The sequence below is a fragment of the Aphelocoma coerulescens genome, chromosome 21 (assembly GCF_041296385.1).
Source record: "Aphelocoma coerulescens isolate FSJ_1873_10779 chromosome 21, UR_Acoe_1.0, whole genome shotgun sequence".
Lineage (NCBI taxonomy): Eukaryota > Metazoa > Chordata > Aves > Passeriformes > Corvidae > Aphelocoma > Aphelocoma coerulescens.
The window spans coordinates 4,252,343-4,274,436 of record NC_091034.1 but is presented as its reverse complement, the minus strand read 5'-3'; the positions used below and the strand labels follow the sequence as shown (position 1 = coordinate 4,274,436).

Below are 22,094 nucleotides of genomic sequence, written 5' to 3'. Positions count from 1 at the left end.
AGAAATAGGGGCCTTGAGATGCAGACTGTGAATGTAAAACTGAATCCTCCCTGTATTATTTACCAAAATGCAATTTTTTGTTAAAAAAGAGGCTGACATTTCAGTGCAAGGTCTCCTGTGTTTACCTCTATTAGTGACTTAAGAGAAGAAACAACAAAAATCCCACCAAACAACCCAACCAATGCCCCCTAATCACAGTGTTAATGCACCCTAATCATGGTGTTAAAGCTCCAAACCATGGGACACCTGTGCTTCAACAGCTGAAATTAATTCATTATTTTATTTTTTAAAGATTTATCTACATTCCTGCACTGGGAAAATCAGTTTTCTCAAGGAAAAGAAAAAGACAGAGAGAGAGAAGGGCTTGTGTCAGGTAGTGCAGTATGACTCAGTAGAGCTCCTTTAATTTCTTTACACAGTAAACAGACTCATATTTATACCAACACCTGCTGCCGGTCGTATTTACATGGACACGTGTACATATATACATGTTAGCAAAATACAGGGCTTCTCCCAGACCCAAAGCTGTGTCAGCTACACCTCTGTTATACAACTGGTGCATAAAAAAGAAAAGCCACCTCTTTTGTTTTCTCTAAATACTAAAATTATATTTTTTCCTTCTCTAGTCATACAATTCTAGCTCCAGCCTGGTACTTGCAGCTCTTTCTGGCAGTGAGGAAGTGGATTTTCAAGAGTCCAGCTCGAGTTGCTCTTGATTTTCACTGAGTCTCAGCATCAGCTGCTGCTCATAATACAGGCTCTTTGCATAGTTGATTTCTTGGGACAGCTTTACTGCCAGAGCTTCCGATTTCACTTTCACCTGCAGAAAGAAAGGGAATTTTTCTTAATGTGCTCCTGCTGTCATCTAAAACATATATATATTTTAGACTTGAAGTAAGGGACAGAAAGGTTTCAGTGGAGTTTCCTTCTCAGCACTGAGGCTGGAGTAAGGAAGAAGAAAGAGGGAGCACCAGGTGCACACATATTCGAGGGTGAGAGCAGGAACACTGTGCCCTATCTGAGGTTATTTCCTCTGCCTCCCCTCCCACCTTTTATCTGGCTGGTCTGTTTGGAATGTGAACTGACTTGGGTCAGGGGTGAGCTTGTAACTGGGTCTGTAGGACAGCCCCCAAGCAACTACTGTAATGGTACAAAACATAAACAATGGTTCCATCGTTAGAGATCTCACAGTAAAAAAATACTACGTGTAGGAGAAGATTAAACAGACAACAAAGTACCCAAGTTCCATTTATGTGATAAAGTTAAAAGCCTTTCACAGGTAAATACAAGTTTCTTCCTGTTACTTTCCTGCCTGCAGAAATATTTTAGAGTTTTCCTTTCTTCAGCTTTCTCAGGAGTTTGGGGAGCCACTTCTACAGTCACTGAAACCTGGGCAGCAGCTGTTTTCAGTGCTGACAGAACAAAGCCTGTGACTAAAACACTTTGGTCACAAGGGGAGCACAAGGAGAAAGGGGTGCCAGCTCCTCACCATGGGCCGCTGTTGGGAGGGGCCTGGCATGGCCACACCGCTGCTCGTGTTCACAGCCTTCTTGGTGAGCTGGATGTACACGTTCCCGTGGTCCTTGGACACCAGGCAGTGGTACAGGTCATCATACCTGACCTCCAGGAATATGGAATCCCTGTCCGTGCAGTCTCCGCTCTTCAGGAAATACACGGCCTTGGAGGAGATGAGCACACAGTAGCTGTCGATGTTCTCCACGGCGATGAAACTGCAACAAAGGAGAAAACATCATTAGCTTAAAGCTGAAAATAGCAAATTAAGCATTGTCTTCACCTGTTCTGTGACCTTCAGAAGTCCGTCAGAAAATGCAGTAGTGCAAATGTACAATTCATCTGTATTTAATTTAAACCGTTTAGAAATGGAGCTGATAAAGGACACTCTCACCTAGTTATAAAAAGATCATGCTGTAAATCAAATATTAGTGCTGCCTGCCTGGCCACCAGCTGCGGGCATTACAGGGACACATAAAAGTGTCCTTTTACAAGGCTTAGGAACAGTAATTTCCTTGCTCTGGAGCACTGCAAGTCCTAATGCTGAAGCTTAATTGCAACTAACTTCAGTTCCGGAGCTGGCACGTGAAAGGTTTGCAGACATTTATGACAAGAGCATTATCCTGTAACCCTCCTGTGCTTCCCTCCTCCCCACACCTCCCTGCCTTCAAAACCAAAACCAAGTTGAACCTGCTGCCAGGATCAGTAACAGAAAAGAGAAATTAGCTGTTTAACATGGGGTGAGAGGTTAAGCAGCAAGCAGGTTTCCCCAGGGAGATTAGACTGAGTGATGAATAGGAAGAGGGAGAGAAGAGTAAGTTAGGAATATTGAGAGTTATGATGGCTGAAAAGGCTGGTGTGTAGAAGAATAACTGTTAGGTGCAAAAGTGAAGTGGAAGTTGAACACACAAATGCTTCTCCCCCACTTCTGATTTAGTACTGAAATGAACCTCATTAGTGGGGCTTTTTAAATGCTGGAAAAATCAGCAACTTGAATGTGAAATCATAGCTGAGTAGAGTAATAGAGTAGTGATAAACAGAGTAATAAAGTTCTGCCAACAGCCCCCAGGGTTGACATGCATCTGGAAAGGAGGATTCTCCTGTCAGGCAGCTTCCCAATTGCTGCCCTCTGAGCCACTGCTCGTACAAACCTGCCTGCTGCCCTCACATCCTGCAGAATGCTCCACTGGCTTAGAAATCAGTGACCTTTGTCACTACTTGGTGTTTCTGGTAAATAGAAAAGTTCCCCATCTCCAAACCCACCCTTGGCTCTACCAGTTAAATAACACTGTGCACAAACTACTCTGAGCTGTAGCCAAATAAACCCAGAGCTATAAAAGGTATGTTAATAGCCAAAAATATGGCAAGAGGTCAGGCCATGGTTTCTTTTTGTGGTATAAAAGGATAACTCCAGTAATTCTGTATTCCCAGTCCTCTCAAAGACACTGCTCTGCACTGAAATTACCTTTCCCTCTGTGCTGTGTCCCTGCCCTCGCTCCCCTCACACTGGGAAAGGTGCACACACCAACTCCAGCCCACACTGTAATGTCAGTGCTGAGAATGGCACAACCAGCCTCCTTAAAAAGGACCTGTAATGTGCTTTGCCCAGCTCTACCCTTGGATGAAGCTCCAGGATGGGATAAATGAACTGTGTTCCTTTAAGTAAAACAAACTGGGAGAAAAGTGGATTTCAGCTTAGAGGAACCCAGGTGAAAGACAACATTAACAGAGTTCCGGAAACCAGCAGCTGCCCTGCAGTTTTCCATCGGAGTTCAAACGCTTCGGGGCAAGGTTCTGCCTTTGAAATTAGCTAAATAGGATGGAGAGTGACATTTTTTATGAAGTGTCACAGAAAACTTAATTTAAACCCAGAGCAGCAGTACAGCTGCAGAAGAACAGCCTGATGCCCTGGACAGGCACATCAAACACAAGTGTTTGAGGGAGACCCCGAATCCAACAGGGTCACAATGCCACTGGGCACACCGGGACATCCACAGGGAGAAATGGGGCACTGACAGCTGCTCTCAAGTCCAGGGGCAGCACCTGGGCACTGACCATGGGTTGCATTTGCTCTGTAAGAACACCACATGATGCATGTACTTCTCCTTACAAGACTTTTACTGGTGGTATATATTCTGAGGAATGGAAACAGAGGTCAGTGAGTTAACAGAGAAGCCCAGAAACATTAGCTAATTTGTAGTTCAGGCTCTACATTTTGTTCTAAGTTTGAGTCATGCATCATTACCTTTGCTCTTGCCAACTGTTACTTTCTTCTCAGTGTCTAGTTCTTAAAACAGGTATTTTTAACCTTTTCATATACTACTGCAAGATACAACTTTTTTTTTTTTTTAACCCATACAGCTACACTATTATCTCAAATTAATAAAATGAAAAATTAAATGAAACATGATCCAGTAGAACAAAGTAGAAGCAACCAGATCTCTGGAGAATTTGTGGAGTTTTTAACAACATCAGGAAGTAATTACACTATATTTTCCAGAAGTGAAACAGCAAGCCTAACTGGAAAAAAATGTGGAAACATTTAGTTAGAACAGTAGAGCAAGGTATTAAACCCCCTTTTATGGATTTAACTCTGAAGAAAAATATGCAAATAATCAGGTCTTTAAATGTGTTTCTGATTATGATACTAGGATAAAAGTCAGAGGCATAATTTTGTACTTATTTTCCATGACAAGAAACACTGTGTTCCTGTTGAATGGTGTTCCTAATGGTGAGAGTCACAGTGAATGAACAGCGTGACTTGATGACAAAGGCCGCTGCTCTGCTATGGGCTACACTGGTGATTTTTTTTGGTCACAAATTGCTCTTTCCAGTCTCCCTGCCTAAGAGCCAGACTGAATAGGCACAAAGATCCTGAAAGGAGATGGAAATGGGATACCCCAAGTGTGAACTCACAGGGCCACAATAAGTGCCAGATTGCAAACTCTTCCTCAGGCAGAACCTGAAGTGGCACATGGAGCCTGCCCAGTGACACTGGTGACACCAAGTGACCCTGCTGAACCTGCACCTCCCTCTGCCAGGTCCACCATCAGCAGTTCTGACCCTTTGCCTTGGCAGATGCTCTGATGGGTGACAGACTGAGCATCTGACACCCTCCCCTGACACAGGTGATCAGTAACTGTGGTGGAGATCAGGCAAGTGATGAACTCTGCCTTTAGACCCCAATCCAACAAACTGACATCCCCTGTAGAATCACAGAATAATTGGGGTTGGAAAAGCCCTCTGAGACCATCAAATCCAACTGTTCCTCCAGCACTGCCCAGGCCACTACTAACCCATGTCCCCGAGTGCCACATCCACATGGCTTTTAAATCCCTCCAGGAATGGTGACTGCACTACTGCCCTGGGCAGCTGTGCCACGGCTTTATGACCTTCCATGAATAAATTTACCCCAATATCCAACCTAAAACTCCCCTGGTGCAACTTCAGGCCGTTTCCTCTCATCCTGTCCCTTGTTCCTGTCACCTGTTCTGTGACAGAAGAGCCTGACTGGCTGCCCCCTCCTGCCAGGGAGTTGTGGAGAGCCAGAAGGTCCCTCATGAGCCTCCTTTTCTCCAGGCTGAGCCCCCCCAGCTCCCTCAGACACTCCTGGTGTTCCAGACCCCTCCCCAGCTCTGTTCCCTTCCCTGGACACGCTCCAGCCCCTCAATGTCCTTGTTGTGGTGAGGGCTCAGAACGGAATATGTGTCTGTGTGCGAAGCAGTTTTAGACGTGAAGACATGATGGCAGCAAACAGAACAGAAGTACTCAGAATAGCTGTGTAAGTGGCTGTGTACTCACAACTCATCCTGGATGTTGTCTGTCAGTTTGAAGAGCTGCTCCTGTCCCTCTGCTTGGCTCTCCAGGTAGCGGGGCAGGAGCCCCTGGGGTCCCCTGCAACACCGGGGCTTCCGCACTCGCTCTGCCTGGGTCCTGCAGCAAGAGACACACAGAGATCACCTGGTGCAGCCTTTTCTTCCACTGACACCTGTCTGCACACAGAGTTCTAGTCATTTTGAAATATGAGGTGTGACAAAGCCTTCAAAAATCCCAGATCTTCACCCACATGGCATGTAGATCCTGCAAGACTTGGCTCTGGAAGATATGGTGTCTACTCATACATTTCTATGAGACACACAACCATACAATAATAAAAATAGAAGGATTTTGTCTACAAGGAAGGGACAAGTAGTTAAATTAGTAGGAAGAAGTAACCTGAGCAGAGTATACTCTCTGAAGATCTGAGGATGTATTTATCAGGAGTTTTACTGATTTGACTGTTTTTTCTCACTGCTCTAGAGAAAGTAAGAGTGCACCAATGGACAGCACCAGGAGACTGCAGACTCTATGGTAATGGAAATAGGAACATGCAGTTAAATTAAGACAGAAGAAAAATCCTCATTAATTAGGGTCCCCACAGCAGGGTTTAACATACTTTACCCTTCTGTGTGTTTATTAAAAATGACAATAATTAAGATACACATGTGCGGGCTGACAGCCATCAGAGGTTGATATTGGCCACAGCATTGCAGAACTGCAGGCTCGGTTCCTGCCTTAGCAGTATTTTGTCAAAAAATAATACTCTGAATTCCTTCAAGCTCCTGGAACGCCCCACCCCTGAAGAATTGTGTTACAGGCTCCTGAACCCTGCTTCATTCCCTGTCCCTTCCCAGCAGCATCGCTCTGGGGCTGCTCCATGATATTTCACAGCTCTTCCGGGCTACTGCTGTTACAAATTTCCTGGCCAAATGCACCATTTTGGATTAGTGCTCTCCCTTCCCATCCTGACTCTTTTTAAAAACCCTGCACAAGGAACTCCAGCCTCCAGGGACAGGAAGAAGGTCCCACAGAGCATTACCTTTGCTTTTGAAGCTGCCCATCACCAGGAGAGAGCACTCACCTTCTGGGCTCCATGATCTGCAGATGTTTTCTCTGGAGCCTCATTTCCTTGTCACCTTTCCCCCCTCAGCACTCCTGTCTCACACCTGAAGCCTGGGCACCCTTTTAAAATTTGTTTTCCTTCAAGTTTTTGACAATCCTGAATGCAGTGGTTAGAGCTGTGCTATTGAAGTACTTTGGATCTGGAGCAAGTCTCCTCTCCTGTCCCTTAAATTCCTTAGATATAAGCAAGATTCACCTGCACCAGGTACAGCATTCTTGTCTTTCTGAACCTACACAAGAGGTGAACAAACATGTGCCTGTTTTTACCTAATAGACTCTTATAAAGCAGTAAAAAAAAGTGTTTGCCTCTGTGAATGCAAAATATTGAAACAAAGTTCCAAAGAAATTAAAGAATTCCAACCAGTATAATTCACATCTTGCTGCTCGTCCTACTTACTAACTTCCAAAAGCAGGAAAATAGCAAAAGATCACTAATCTAAGAAGCCCCTGTTGGCTGTTAAAACCTCTCTATGACACCTCTTGACAAGTTCAAAGAGCGACTGTCTGCAGCCTAAGGAGGGTTTTAGTTAACAGTGGCCAATCAATAATGTTTTGCTGAGACACTTTCCATTCTGCATTCAGGAAGGCTGGATAACTGGGACAGAGCAGCTGCACCGTGCAGTGGGTTTTACATGAACCATCCTTCAGACAAACATTCCCCTGTGCCAGCCTCTCTAATATTCTGTAGTACCTTGAGAAGAGGGATCTGAAGCATTGCAAGCAAGACTACCCTAAAAATGGGGATAGAAGAGGGCCTTTTAATCCCATAGACTCTGTAACTACAGGGAACACTGGTTTCTAACGTCTGGATCAAAGCAGGTCAGAGAGAAAGTACGACTGCTAAAAAGGCACAGGACACCCAATGGATTTCTGAAGGTTTGGCAATTTCTGAGCCAAGGTTTTATGTTTTGGTTTTGTTTTCAAATGAAGAAGCACCGCAGAGTACAAGTTCAGTGTTCACCATGCCTTCCACACTCAGACACTGATCCTGGTGATAACAGATCATTCCCTTCTTGTTGGTAAGGCCAGCAGTTCTCCAACCCAATGCCACTGGTGCTGGACCTAAACTGCATTGATTTAGTCCATCACTCCCTTGGCAAACTGCTCTGTTTGGTCTGCACAGCTAAAAACATTCCACACCACTTGATTTTTTTTAATCTAAAAATTTGTTCTACTGTCTCAAGTTACGTTCTGTAAATAATAAGCAACCCTGGTGAAATCCCAAAAGCTGCAGATTTGTCAAGCAGAGCGGACAGCAGTGCCCACATCTGGGTTCCATTACCCAGGCACTCAGCAGATCTGCTGATTCCTTTTTAATAAGCACACAAAGGCAATACAAGACAGGAATGCCCTCATGTCTGCCCGGCACAGCAGGGAATGGTGCTGCTGGATGGAGGCACAAAGGGCTGGGAGAGGGTGTTGGGAGGTTGAGATGAACACTGCAGCCCTGTCCTGCTCCAAGCTGAGCACCGGAGCTCTCACCCCAGCTGACTCTGCTCACTGGAACCAGTGCCTGGCATTAACTGGTTGGCATTTGCTGAGCAGTTCACAGAATCCTTGGGATTCAGCTGGCCACTTTTAAGCCAGAAGTTTTGTAATCAAACACATCACCAACCTGATGAAGAAAGCGGTCAGGTATTAGTGGGGATAATTATTGACCAACTTAGGTTGAGAAAACTCTCCAAGAGACACCACATTTTCCAGAATCACCTGTCCTTGTTCCTTCACTCCATGTTCGCCCCTATCAGGTACCCACCCCATCAGGTTCCCACCGTCAGGTCTGTAGATGTGATTCCTGCAGAGGTGCATAAACACACAGTGGCTTTGAGAACAACAACTGTTACTCATCTTTGAGGGTCTCTTGGACCTAAGAAATTTCCCTGAAGTGTACCCTGAGTACCTTGACAAAAACACTGAATATCAAAAGACATTGATCTGTTAAAAGAAACCACCCCTCTTCTAAAATGATTTAGAAATTATTTACAAATTTACATATTTCTGTTTCCTGAGTATCACACCCAGAATAATTATTCATAATAATACAACTTTAGGAAATGTAGCGACTTCTGAGAAAAACCAACACGGACAAAACCCCATGACCAACACAGTAATCACTGGATTTCATTTAAAATCTGTATCTGGGGCATTTCTCATCTGGATAAGAGAACAGCACTGGCAATCACAGATCTGTTCAAAAACCCAGCCTGAGCATGGACACCCCAAATCTTGCACAAACAACAGCTCTAAGTGCAAGGAGATGGAATTCTGGCACCTGGAACCAGTATTTAATGGACCAAGCTCCTCACAGACTGGACCTGCTGCAGCATCTGCCTGCCAGCCAAGCCCCATGGCCACACCTTGGGGTGCTCCTGGCCATGGGCTCCCTCCCAAGGGATCCTTCAGCCCCAGAGCTACCCCCAAAACTCTCAAGGAATCACACCCAGTTCTTGCTGCCAAAACTTCAGCAACTGTCACCACCTCATTATTCCAGCCCACTTAAGCAATAACTTGCTGGTTCTGGTACAGCTAAAATTCAGTGTTTCCATTGTAAACTCTTTTTTTTTCAGGTTTAAAGCCTGCTCTGGGCTGTAGCTTGGCATACTGACTTTCAGCCTGGGAATGATTTTTATCCCCTTGAAATAATTATAAAACAACCTTAATTCAAACAAAGGAAAATGGCAGGTAATGTAAGACACAATTCAAAAGCTGCTAGCATTTTCAAGAAAAAATAAAATCAAACTATTACTGGCTCTGGAAAAAGTCTGCTTCCTAAATACAGGGAGTGCTTTGTCTGAGGAGGCTTCAGTGCATTTCAGACATTAAAAGTGACATGATCTGATAAGTTAAGGGAGGAATAACCTTTATCTTCTACTATAAAATACACAATTAAAATACCTGATCCACTTGCTTAAGTTTCAGACTGACTTGCACCTGCAGCCTTCCATGAGGATCACCATCCCACGCACATGATTTCCATGAAATGCAGAATGAGGACGGTGCTTGTGCCACAGACATGATGGGAGGACACTGTGCAAAACACACTTGGGAGTGCCAGAACCAATTAAATGCTGAACAATGTATGCCCTTAAAAATTGAGCTGAAAACTCAGCCATCCCAGTGACAAATTCTCAGTGCTGCAGCCATAGCTTGGGAACACATGGATAACAAATGAAAACAAACATGTGCCACTTGTGATGGGGTCTGTAGTGCACATTACACCTCTGCACAGCACTAAAGATCCACTATTTCCACAATTCTTTCCTCACTGATGCACTTAACTTTGTTTCATGTGCTGAACCCATGTGATGAGCAAGAATATTCCCTGAATTTACTGAGCAGAAGGGGAGAGATAGCACAGTTTTGATGTGCCAGCTCTCAGCATCTGAGAAATTTAATTCCTTGGGCCTAACTTCAGGCAAACATGGCAATCTAGATTCCCTGTTCCCTGGTGATTCTACTGGTGCTCTGTTTCATGGGGTCAGTGCACCCTGTGCTGGACCTTGGGGTGCAGTTCCCAACAGGCAGGTCACTGCCTGATCCGAGATCTGGCACAGCAACGGGATTTATTTGCTGGTTCCAACGCAGATGCTGTTAAGGTGTGTTACAGTGCACACACGGTGGAGTCAGTTGAGTGCTGGATTTGGCATCAGAATGTCTCAGTTAGATGCAAGAATGTGTAAAATCACGAGCCAGACAGCTCCCTGCTGACTGCAGATCTGAGGAAGCTCATATGCACCGTTTATTCCAGCAAATGCATGGAATATATTGTGCTTGTTAAACGTGTTCCCAAAATGCTAGTTTCAGGCAGAAACATGCAAATAAATGGTGCCTAGGGTTAAAACCTCCCACTTACAGTCAAATCCCTCCTCTTTGGAGGGATCTCCCAGCTCAGATGCTGCAGACCTTTAGCTGACCCGACATGCCTTTAGGAGAGTACAGCATGCTCAAGGAACAACTGTTTATCATGGAGGTTGTTCCTGCCAGTTTCTTGAGATAGAGCTTTTCTCCCCCCTCCCTTTTCTTTTGTACACCAGATCAAAACAAAATTGAGAATTATTCCTTGGGTTTACAACCTCATCAGGCTCCAAGTTCAAAAGGAATTGAGAAGAGATTAATTAAGACACAACTTAATTATGACATCCATATTACAAATCCAGCATTTGGACAAGGTGTATGAGCTTGCACTGTAGACAAAGCACTGACACCAGCTGCACCCAGGGTATCAACCTCTGGCACTTGCCCCACCTCTGCCTGTCACAGCTGTGCAGCAAAACCCGCATTTTCTCAAGCACTTTGGTTAACATCAAGCTTAAGAAGTTGACAAAACATAACACTGCCATCATAGTTTCCAGTTTCTCCTCGACTTCTACTGTACTGATTACAGGGATATCTGCAGCTGCCATCTTAAAAAGTTTCTTGTCTAACCAATGTGTTGAAAAATGCTCCCATTCACCTTCTGACTTGATGTAAAAGATGGTTCTTAGCAGGAATTTCCTGCAAACACCTGTCTGAGAACAGATGCTGAACATGCCTTAGTGAAACCAAAGTGCCCAGGGCCATAACACTGCTCAGCCTCAGGGTACTGTGGGTTTAAAATATTAAATACTGTCTGCTGCCAGGCAGGGCCCATAGCAGATGGAGCACTGCTCTTGTGTCTGTGCCCATGGAATTCCAGATTGGTTTGGGCTGGAAGGGGCCTTAAAGCTCATCCTGTTCCACCCCCTGCTGTGGGCAGGGACACCTTCTCCTATCCCAGGTTGCTCCAAGCCCTGTCCAACCTGGCCTTAGACACTGCCAGGGACAGGGAGTCAGATTTATAATGGTCCCATCATTGCTGGTCAAGCAATACCCAGTTGTAGCAAATGCAAACATGGTGACTTTACTTTGACTGTAAAATACTTCCATCTAACAGAAATGCTTCCATGTTGTATTCCTGCCTTTCTGGGAAAGCAAATCTGCTTTGGGGGGGAAAAAAAAAACCAGGGGTCCTGCTCAGCATCAGGACAATGACTCTTGGCTGTGCATGAAGGACTGTGTCAATCAACTCTAACGACTGGATGTTTCTTCTCTTTCCAACCCTCCTTTTAAATTTCTCAGTTACTACAACTGGGGCTGCAACAGGTACAGCAAAGTGCTCCAGCACAAACCTCACCCAACAAAAAGCTACTCATGAGGTTTGTTTGATTTTTAAAGTTCACAGTTGCAAGAACAATTCAGATCAACTGGCTGTACTTACAAAACTGATAAAGAGCATTCCACATGTTAACAGCAACATTAGGTGAAAAAATTATCTATAAAAATACCAGCCACGTGCTAAATGAGGTGACATCAAGGCAATAAATAGCTCCATCTGTATGAAACAGTTTGCAGAACAACCTAGAAGATGTATCTGAACAAAAAAGTAACTATGGATGAAGCAGTGCTGAAAAAAAAGTGGGTTGGACTTTTTTTTTTTTTGGTTAAAAAAAAAGATCAGTTTTACATATTTTTCCGCAATCACTTTATAAATCTGCTGCACATTAGAAATCAGACACACATGTATGTTTTTCAAGTACAGAAAGTCGAAGGTTTACATTTTAATAGCAAAGTGCCTATTTGTGAATGGCAGCAGTGTATATTACAGGCAGTGTGAGAGGGTTAAACAGGACAGCCTCGACTCTTTATAAACTTTTGCCCTCTGGATATGTACTCATTGGCTGCTGTACAAGACTCGAGCTGTATTACACGCCTTAACGATATGGTTCAACTGTCGGTCAGGCTCGGGGCTGGCGCTGGGCCAGACCGCAATCAATGGGACACAAACCTCCCCCTTTCAGATCATCACGAAGGCTCATATTATCTCCTTTTTGTCGTGCTGGTTAAATTTATGGAGCAGAACCCCGAAGCTGCATTCCTTGGCCTGGGCCGGCCCACGCGGGCCTCCCTTTGTTTGGTACTGTAAGGAGCGTGCTTTGGAGGATTGCGGGGTTGTTAGTTCAGGCACTGACTGTTTGCTCATGACTGAAATGAAAAGAGTTCAGGGGAAGGGCAAAAGGACAGCACAAGTGTAAAACCCCATCCCAGCAGGCCCTGGGCTCCCATCTACCGCTCCGGCCTGGGAGTGAACACAAAACCTCACGTTAATGACAAAGGGGAAAGTCTCTCTAGTAACAGGTAAACAGCCCGGCTGCACCTGAGCAGCACCTCGAGCTCTCCTGCTTTCAGGCAAGCCTGCAATTGCTACATAAAGATGAACCTCGACTAAGCTGGCTTAAAACACTGCTTAGAAGTGGTATTAGTTTAAAAGCAATGCTGTATCTCTTTGTTTGAAAATAAAACCCATCAGTGCAAACAGCCACACAGTTTACTATTTCCACCACTTTAAACACATGGAGTAACCTCAGAGAAGCCGGTATTTATGATGTAGCACGGAATTCTAATAAGACACAAAATGACTGGAAATACAGTACGGAGAGAAGATTTTCATTTTGTCTAAAATGGGCATTTCTTACATCTTTATACTTGGTCTGAGGATGAAAAAAATCCACCTCTGGGTACGCTCAGACCCTCTCTACTCAAAGCTTTGTTCCTGTCATAAATAAAGGGCACTTCTTGATCCCACTCCTGACACCATTCTCATTCCAAACCCAAAAGACAGCACTGTAACAGCTACGGAGAAGAAATTAGCTCTATACTAGCTGAAACCAGGGCAAGATCACAAACTAAGGATGTAAGAAACCTCTAGTGTGATCTCAAAGCAAAAGCACCAGGAGGAAAGGCAAATGGAAAGACTCAATTCCAAATCCACACAAGAGAAGCAAAAACCAGCATGGATATTCACAAAATATCCACGCTTACCTTCATCATTATTAAGACATTCCCAAGAAGCCACTCCAGACCTGCTGTACCGGACTTCACCCCTGTGGTCCAAGCACAGCTGTCTCTGTCCAGGAGGTCACACAGTCACTGCACTGGTGAGCAGCTCCTGTCACTTGTGCCTTAGAAATAAGAACATAAACAAACCCTACACTCCTATTGCACTACACCAGTTTCATCTTTCCTGCTAATTTTATGAACTGAAAATCCTAGAAAAAGGGCCAGAAGAGATTATGAAAACTCACAGAATGTATGAGATGTTTCTCAGTGCCAGGGCCCTGACGGGCTGTCCCAGTACATTCCAGCAGACACGGCTGGCTTGAATAAAGCCTTTGTTCCTTCCTGGTGGGCAGACGCTCCCTACTTATCCCACCTCATTCTGAGCAGGCAGATTTGTAAATTGGAACTGCAAACTCTTTACGGCCCAGTCTTCGATGACTTTTTAGTAGGTTCTGCAGATGGTCATGCATGAATATAATTTTTCTTCTTTTCCGAAGACTCTCCAATTCTATTCTAGGAGGCAGCAATGCAGACTAATTAAATCTGCAGCTCTCTGGAATTGTTTCCACCCAAGGCAAGTGTTACACAGAGCACACGAAACAGCAGCATCCTTTAGCAGAGATGCTGTGATCTAAAAAAAATCCCATGAATGCCTGAAAACAGGAAACATGCAAAACAGGAAGAGTGTTTCTTTTACTTTTTGGTCTTTGTGTCCTAAAGCTTTGGATGAAATAGAAGATAATTAGAACATGCAGGCTCTAGAAATACAAGTATTTCCAGAAGACATAAAACTTTTTCCCTGTCTAGCTGCATTCCTTTGAGTTAACAGCTAAATACTGTGAAGTGGGCACACAGAATAAGAATTCCACTTTGTGAAGCAAATGTTTCATGTCATGCGAAGTTCAAGTACTAGAATAAATCTGTGGTAAATCCAACAAAGGATTTATCTGTTCTTTTCAGAAGGAAGTTCATAATTGCTTCTATTTCTGATGGACTACGCCAGACCAACGTTAGAGTGTCTTGGATTTAACTGAACTGGAAGACATTAGTCACCTACTGCAAATGTCTGTGTGTCCTAAGAAACTTTCCCATGGCCTCCAGAAGTGTTGCACTGGAAAGGGAGCAAGTTCTGTACCCATGATGTCTGTTTTCAGCCAGCTCTCCTTTCCTACCTGACCAGACTAACACCATGCAATGCATTTCCCTCGCTAATGTGCACCTTTTCCAGACCAGTTACTGCATACAGTAACATCAAGCTGAATCTGAACCCAGATTTCTGCATTGAACCCAGCCTAGGCAATGGTTTAAGTCTAACAGGAGCTGGGCATGGCTCACTGCATGCAGCACCTTTCACCAGGGATGGAAAGGCACCTGCCCTTACTTGTAACATATTTGGGAGGTGTGGAGGCCACCATAGTAAGAACTCTGCATTCATTCATCCTTTTGAAATTATTTATTGCTATTAATGAATGGACATCTAAAGAAAAAGACGATTTAACATTTTATGCTTGGGTAACTCCTCAGCACTGCTCACTTCAATGTTTTCCATTTTCATGATCTGTCCTCCCCTTGCAACATTCCTTTCCAGTGCCTCTGTCCCTTGAGCAGAGTCTGAAAGCATCCAGAGTATCTTTCTGCCCTCAAATGTCAAGTTAAACACGAATGTTCTAGTGGGAAATCCTTCTTACTCACAGAATAGATGCTGGGATTTAGAATGACAGCCAGTCTCTCACAAAGCCTCCCTGTTTAATGCCAACGGACATGTCACCACTGGAGAACCCAGTGCCTGCACAGTTTTCTTAAGCCAGGTTTTTGTTCAGTTTAATACATTTTCTGAAGGTAAAGCAAAAAGGCTTAAACAGTAAAAGTTACACAAGTCTTAACTAAAGATTTAGCCCTCCTTGTTGGAATTTGTTGGAACCGTCTACAGCTTCTTTCTTAAATGTAGGGTGCATGAAACGCCAGAGGTACAACGCGAGGGAGCCGAACAGCCTCAGCAACTTAAACCCTTGAGCTTGAAAAAGTGTCTTTTTACAAACAGATAACAGGGCTGTTTGGGGGTTTTCCTGTCTCAGACACTGCTACTCTAAGTCTAGCTCGTAAGCCCCAGAGACTAATCAAGGTAACATATGTAAAGTGTGAGACCTGTATGATTAAACATTGCCCAATGCAAGCCCATAATTGCTTATTTTTTTCCAAAAACCTCCTATTACATAAAAATATTCCTATAGGCAGATATGAAAGGAACCACAGCTATATAAAATTAATGTGGGGTTATGTTGCTTCTCTAGGTTCAAACACCATGAGTTTTACTTCCTTCCAAATAGTTAAACTGACTCAAGTTCAGAAAAGAGAACAATGACAACTGACTGCAGACAACTGAGTATTCCAAACATAAATGGTATTTAGTAGTGCTGATCCCTAGGAACAGCCTCCTGGAAACATTATTCAGACATACAGTGGGTATTTGCAGTAATGCACAAAAATGTGTTAAGAGTTTGGGCACCAATCCCACTCAACCCTCTAAAAAGGAAAGGGAGAGGGATGTGTCAGTGCAGTTTGGATTCTCCAAACCATCTGACTTTTACTGCGCACAAACAATGGACAGTGTATTGTTCTAGAAACTGTGACACTTTTATACATGAGGCTCTAGGATTACAGACTGTGTAATAAAATATGATTAAGCAAACTCAATGTTTTAAAACTTCATCTTTCTTTTACTGTATCCTGTGGATTACAAAAGAAACCCAATGAAAACTAACTACATGCATCATTTCTTCAGCCATGCATAGCAAATCCTGTTTTATTGTGAAGAACAGAGCCTGTAAGTCCCAAGAAATTGTCCTTCAGCTCTTTGTTCCAGGAGGGAGGGCAAAGGGAACAAACTGTGAGATGCCCAGCCTGTCAGTGCTGGTGGAGGACACGAAAAAGGAAAGAAAAGCTGCCTCCCTGTATTTCATTCTCACACAGAGGTACTCAGGCTTGACTTCACTTTCCTTTATTTCTATAATTTTTTTAGAAAATTTTTAAAAATTTTGAAAAAACTTTGAAAATTTTATCTTTATTTCTTCAAATACTAAGTTTTATTAGCCACTGTATGAGTACACTGAGCTTCAGAAGTGCAGCGAAATGTGGGGTGGCATCGCACCCCATCCTCAGTTCTCCTAACTTTGGGCACTCCAGAGCAGTCATCACAAGCCTCAGCTGCTTAACTTCCTTCCAAAGAGCTTTAAGGGGAAATTGATTTTCCCCTTAGGAAGAGTGAGCATGCAAAGCAATCTTGACAGATTCCACTCCCAGGCAAACATAATCACCACCTGACTGACAAAGAGCGCTACTAGTTTCTTGATGCACAGCATAAGACTTGTGCAAAGTAAGATCTGAGTAGAAACAAGAAAAAACTTATCACATTCTTACAGAGAGCTATAGAAAAGAGAACCAACTAGAAGCCAGAAGTGTCTTATGAAAGAAGCACTCCTTGAATAGAAAAAGGAACAGAGAACCACTTTCTGTTCATTCTAAAGGGCAGCTTCATTTATTTAGAAATCATTTTAAGTCTTAGATGATGGATTACTGTATCTTTCTAGTCTAGAAACTAAATTAGCTGAGGTGCATTTTCAGAAAGAAATTAAGGTTTTGAGATTAAATCAGCCACACTGAAAAGAAACAGGGCTGCATTTGGGGAACTACTTCTCCCACAAGGAAATCCACATTTACTTATGCAACAAGCAAGAGCAGACAGTTCAAGAACAGGGCCAGTATCTCCAAATGAACTACAGAAAGCTACCAGTGATAAAATAAAACTTAACAGAAGAATACTGAGCAGGTGAGACTGGTCACAGAAAAAGAAGCATCTACTGAGGTGCTGCTAAATGTGTAGACACAAACCCAGGTTTGCTTAACTACAAGGATCTAGTGATGTAAAACTACATTTGGAGGACAAATTAAGAAGCACTTAAAACCCCAGGGAGGACACTGAAGTACTGAAGGACCTGAAGAGGTCAGAAATATGACAGGAAATTAAATGGGATTCGACCTACAACACTGCATTTCTGGGGCAAAATAACCCAGAACACAAATGTGAAATGACAAGGAGATACTTGCAAAGCAGTAAAATCAAACAAAACATAAAGAAAACCTCTTGGGGCAAAACAGCAAGCAGAAAAATGGGCATCAGTTTGCAATAGGATATGGCAGTAAAACCAACCAAGACAATTCTGGGTGGCTTGCAGAGCACAGATTGTCCCAGAGCAGAGGAATGATGGGCCCTTTTCACACCACACTGATGGGAACCTGCAGATGGGGAATTTCAAAGCATCTCCACAAAAGCAGGGGAACAATCTGGATATCAGCTAATGACAGAAGAATGTAAACCATAAAATCCAGTTGGACAGTGACTGAGCATGGGAGGCTGAGCTGACGTTGAGGAAAAGCCCATGGCTACAGCTGTGCAACAAGGAGAGGAATGGACAAATCTGCTCAAAGAAAAGAGATTATCATGAAGACCTGTTATCCCACTGGGAGAAAGAAAAAAGGATGTGAAGGAAATCACACTGCTGAAGTAATTAATTGATTAGACTGATAAATACATTTTTTCTCTGGCTTCTAGGAAAATCTCAGAAGGGCTTACCAGGAGAATAACAACATCCCCTTGACCAGAATCCTGGCCCATACATGACTGACATTATTGTAAAGAGTTGTAAAGTCAGAGCTAGATCAAGTCCAAGGTCAGAACCAAATCTGGGGCACATACAGAAGTGTAAAGGTTCAAGCAATATATACTGTAAAACCTGAGAACCTCGTGGCAATATATTGGCTGAGTTGGTCTCCATACAATTATGTACATGTTTCCTACTTCTCCTTGGTGTCACTGATATTCATGCTCTCAACCACACTGCTTTTGACCTCACAAGGCAAATCACAGCTAACAGAGATGCATGCAAAAAGGCAAAAAAAATCAAACTATAATCACCTTCTTTTGACATTGTGTCAAACTTTGCAACCTCATTACACAACTCCAAGTGATGAGCAAAGGAACAACTAGCACAGGCTGCTGCCTTCCACATGAAGTACATTTAAAAGAATAAAATATTTACATAACAATTTTCTGTGACCATTAATGGCTTTCCAATCTCAAACTATTCTTTACTAATAACAGCCTAGTTCACGGACAGAATTCATCAGAATTGAGGAGGTCATGGAGTTATCTCCTTCTAATTTTCACATTGTGACTCAAAAAAGAACACAAACCCTTGCAGCAACAGTCCAAGAATAATCTTAAACTTGTACTGACCTGGCAGAAGCCTGAAAGAAAGCCATAAAGACAGTTTCCTGTACTACTTCTTAGGTTAGACACACATCTAAATATAAATGTTCTTTACTCGTGCTGTACCAGGATGTAAAACACGTTTCTAAGCGAGAGCTCTCCAAGCATATCCAGAGACATAACAGCTTTCCTGTTTTGAACTGGGCTTTAAAGACTTTTGGCAGTATATGAAAAATATGGAAATAATCAGAACTGTTGTATGTGACACTGGAGTACTTGGAACACATAAAACCCACTCAATAAAGGTATCAAATCATAGGCATTAACTGTTTATAAATTAGAGGTATACTGCACTTTCACCAACTGCTTTATGCTCTCTTCTGCATTAAATTTAGAAATTGTAGGGCAGCTTTATGATTAGATAGTAAGTTTGTAAGATTAGACTTTAAAAAGTCCAGTCTAAAGTCAGATTTAAAAAATATTTTCTTGCACTTTAAACCAATCACCTTTGAAACTACCCCCTTAAGGTCTAAACCCATCACCTGCGCCTCAGCCGTGCAGATCTGGCTCCATGCTCCCAACACATGGCATGTGCCAGCTGCAGGAGTTCCAACACAAATCAACACATTTGAAGACAAAAAAGACTCATATCCATGTAGCCTGATCACAGGAACACATGCTGCAGACTGTTGATTGCATTCAAGAACTTTGCTGGAATTAAACTATGTCTTTTAGGAAAGCCAACAACCTCAATTAAAATTCTTCATCCCACTCAAATCTGATCCAATGGTTAAAGTCAAGCAGCTGAAATTCAGAGCTTTTTTTAAAATTCAACCATGTAATTAGAGAATTGCAATGGGCCTGTAATTTACAGTTACATATCCTGCTATTTAAATGCAACTGCAATTAACTGGCTGAGTCAGCTTTGCAGCAGCACCAGGAGCGTGCACAGGGTAAGGTCACACAGTTCTTGTCACGCTTATGAACTCAGTCTTCAGGTGTGCAAAACTACACTGGAGACCAGCTCCTCCCATGCACATTCAGTCACATTCATCAGGGAAGGCTGCTCTTGTGTGCCGAGCTTGAAGAGCCAACACAGCCCAGCACACTCCAACTGGAGCCAGCAGCTCGGGCTTGGAACATTATTCTCCTCCGATTCCAAACCACACATACTTGAGCAGTTACAAACGCGGCAGGGGGATAGTGGTACACGGCAGCCCAGAAAACAGACAAACCCTTTGTTGTGTGGGGCTTTTTAAACCCCTAAAAGAACAATTTGGCTCCTTCATTATATAAGTACATAAAACCCACACACCAAACAAAACATGAGTGCAAGGTTGCTTACAGATGGAGGTGGCATTTTGGTCCCACCCCACTCCTTACACTACCTACATGTTCTCAAGTACATTTGGTTAGCTAACTGAGTAACCTTGAGAAAGGTCGGGGCTTTTTTCCCCCTTTTTTTTTTCTTTCCTCTTATAAAAGGTTGCTGGGTCAGAAACTCAACAGACTGTGTGTAGACAAAATAAAATAAAATCAGTAAAAAATAAGATAAAATAAAATCATTTTACAGTGCTCATGCGTGACAAAAGGATTTCAAAATCTAGTGGAAGCAAAAACATGGTTCAGCTCATCTATCCTAACCTCTTCTCTGAACTGACAGTTAGCAAGGCAAAGAGAAATATTTCCCAAAGGAAATACAAGCCCAAGATCAGGCTGGCTGGAGAGCCTCTTGCCCTCTCTCTCCTGGCCGGTGTCCAGTTTGGCAACTGTTGGTAACACCTACTGCATACAGGCTGTATCTCACAGAAGCGTGTCAAAACAAGAATTTTAAGAGTATTTTTATCTTGAAACAAATTACAATAGACACACAGCTCAAACAGAAATCCAGCTAACAGCACAGCGAGGTGTGCTTCTCCCCACCTTTACATAAATCAGTCAACCTGTACAGTCACAAAATTAAGACACGCACAAGCGAAACACTGGATGTGTTTTCTCAGGGATGCACTGAGAGTTCTCGTTTAATTTTGTGCATGCAAATATACTTACCAAATTTCAATCCTTGACCTCTTGGTTTTACAAATCAGGGTAAGTCCTAAATATGTAATACACACATGTACAAACTTCCATTTTCAGAACAAAACCCACCTAAGGTCATTCTTCAGGCTTCCTTCAACTCGCTCACACTTAATCAAACTTATTTTTTACTGAAACCCTGATGTAGACCCTTCAGAATCCAAGAGTGGCATAATAAAACACAGGAAATGGAAAAGCCAAATGGGAAGACAAAACAAGCAGAAAACCCAGCATTTTTCAGACATTTTTCACCAAGCTTTCTGACAATAAAACCTACTTAGGGTTTTCTTTCACTTCTTCAGCAGACAGGTCTAGTGTACATAGAACAGGACTTCTTGGCATAGTAATACAAAGCAAACTTTTGGCCACAAAGAGCACAAAAACTCTTCGCTCAGAGCAGCCCTTTCAGAACTTGGCCCTTTCCCTCTGCCACACTCACAGTCAGTGCTAATGAACATTTATTTATTTTAAGCAAAACCATCATTACTTTGCTGAGCCCACGTTACACCAGTAACTGAGCACAGGAAGAAGCCGAAGCATCTGTCCTGACGTGCTGACCCCTCACACAGAGGAGGATGGTCACATGCACATAAGGGCACACAGCCACTCCCTTTCATAACTGAGAATTTTGCACGAAATGAAAATCAGAAAATAGTGACACTATATTGATGACAGAACTCTTCAAACCTTTCAAGAGCTGTTTTTCTACAGTGAAATGAAAGCTGGAGGTAGAGCAAGGAGAACTCCTTCATTTCAACTCTGTGTGAGGATTTAGTGGTAGAAGTTTAACCTTACTACCATACAGCCTTTCTAAAACCTTTGCTTTATCTAATGCTGTAGCTTAATAATTCCTGTTTTATGTTGCAGATTTTTCAGGCAAATTTCACTCTTGTTAGAGTATCAACAAATGCCATCTATCAAACAAAAAGCAAATGGAATTAGATGGGCTGATAACAGCTTATGTTAACCTTGATTATTGTTGCTTTGCTTGCAGAAAGATAATCGGTTCAGAAGTTGCAGCAGGCATTAATACACAGTTTTATAGTATTATTCACTAGAAATCCCAACTGGTGGCTGACCTGGGGCCGCTCAGGGTCGCAGTGTCCCTCACTGCCTGTGCGGTTTCCGACGCGAAATCCAGCGCTCCTGCCACAGGTTTGGTGACAGTGCCCACCAGCCCCTTCCCCAGGCCGGATATGAAACCACTGACCCCTCCTTCTGTTTTCACACCTTCCACTGTCGACGTTATAACACTTGTCAATCCTCCAATGATACCTGGCAAGGACAAGAGCAGCAGAGAAGTCCAGAATTATTGGCTCTAGAATGTACAGAACCTCATCCACCTGATGGCTCTCTGCCTACACAGTTTACTGTGCATTTAATTTAATACACACTGTTTCAAACTTAATTACATTAACCAATAACTTTACTTTGTATGTAGTAT

The 22,094-nt window shown here is 43.0% G+C and overlaps 1 protein-coding gene across 5 annotated transcripts in view; it reads right to left on the bottom strand.

Annotated features, from left to right (window-relative positions):
- Positions 1–261: 261 nt before the first annotated feature.
- Positions 262–22,094, bottom strand: part of VPS13D (vacuolar protein sorting 13 homolog D) — a 97,932-nt gene continuing 76,099 nt past the window's right edge. For all 5 annotated transcript variants that reach the window (XM_069034912.1, XM_069034916.1, XM_069034914.1 and 2 more), the window contains 4 exons: positions 21,730–21,925; positions 5,314–5,445; positions 1,490–1,730; positions 262–820 (listed from right to left, as the gene is read on the bottom strand). In XM_069034912.1, coding sequence (XP_068891013.1) covers positions 689–820; positions 1,490–1,730; positions 5,314–5,445; positions 21,730–21,925 — 701 coding nt within the window. In that variant the 3' untranslated portion in view covers positions 262–688. The remainder of the gene's footprint in view (positions 821–1,489; positions 1,731–5,313; positions 5,446–21,729; positions 21,926–22,094) is intronic.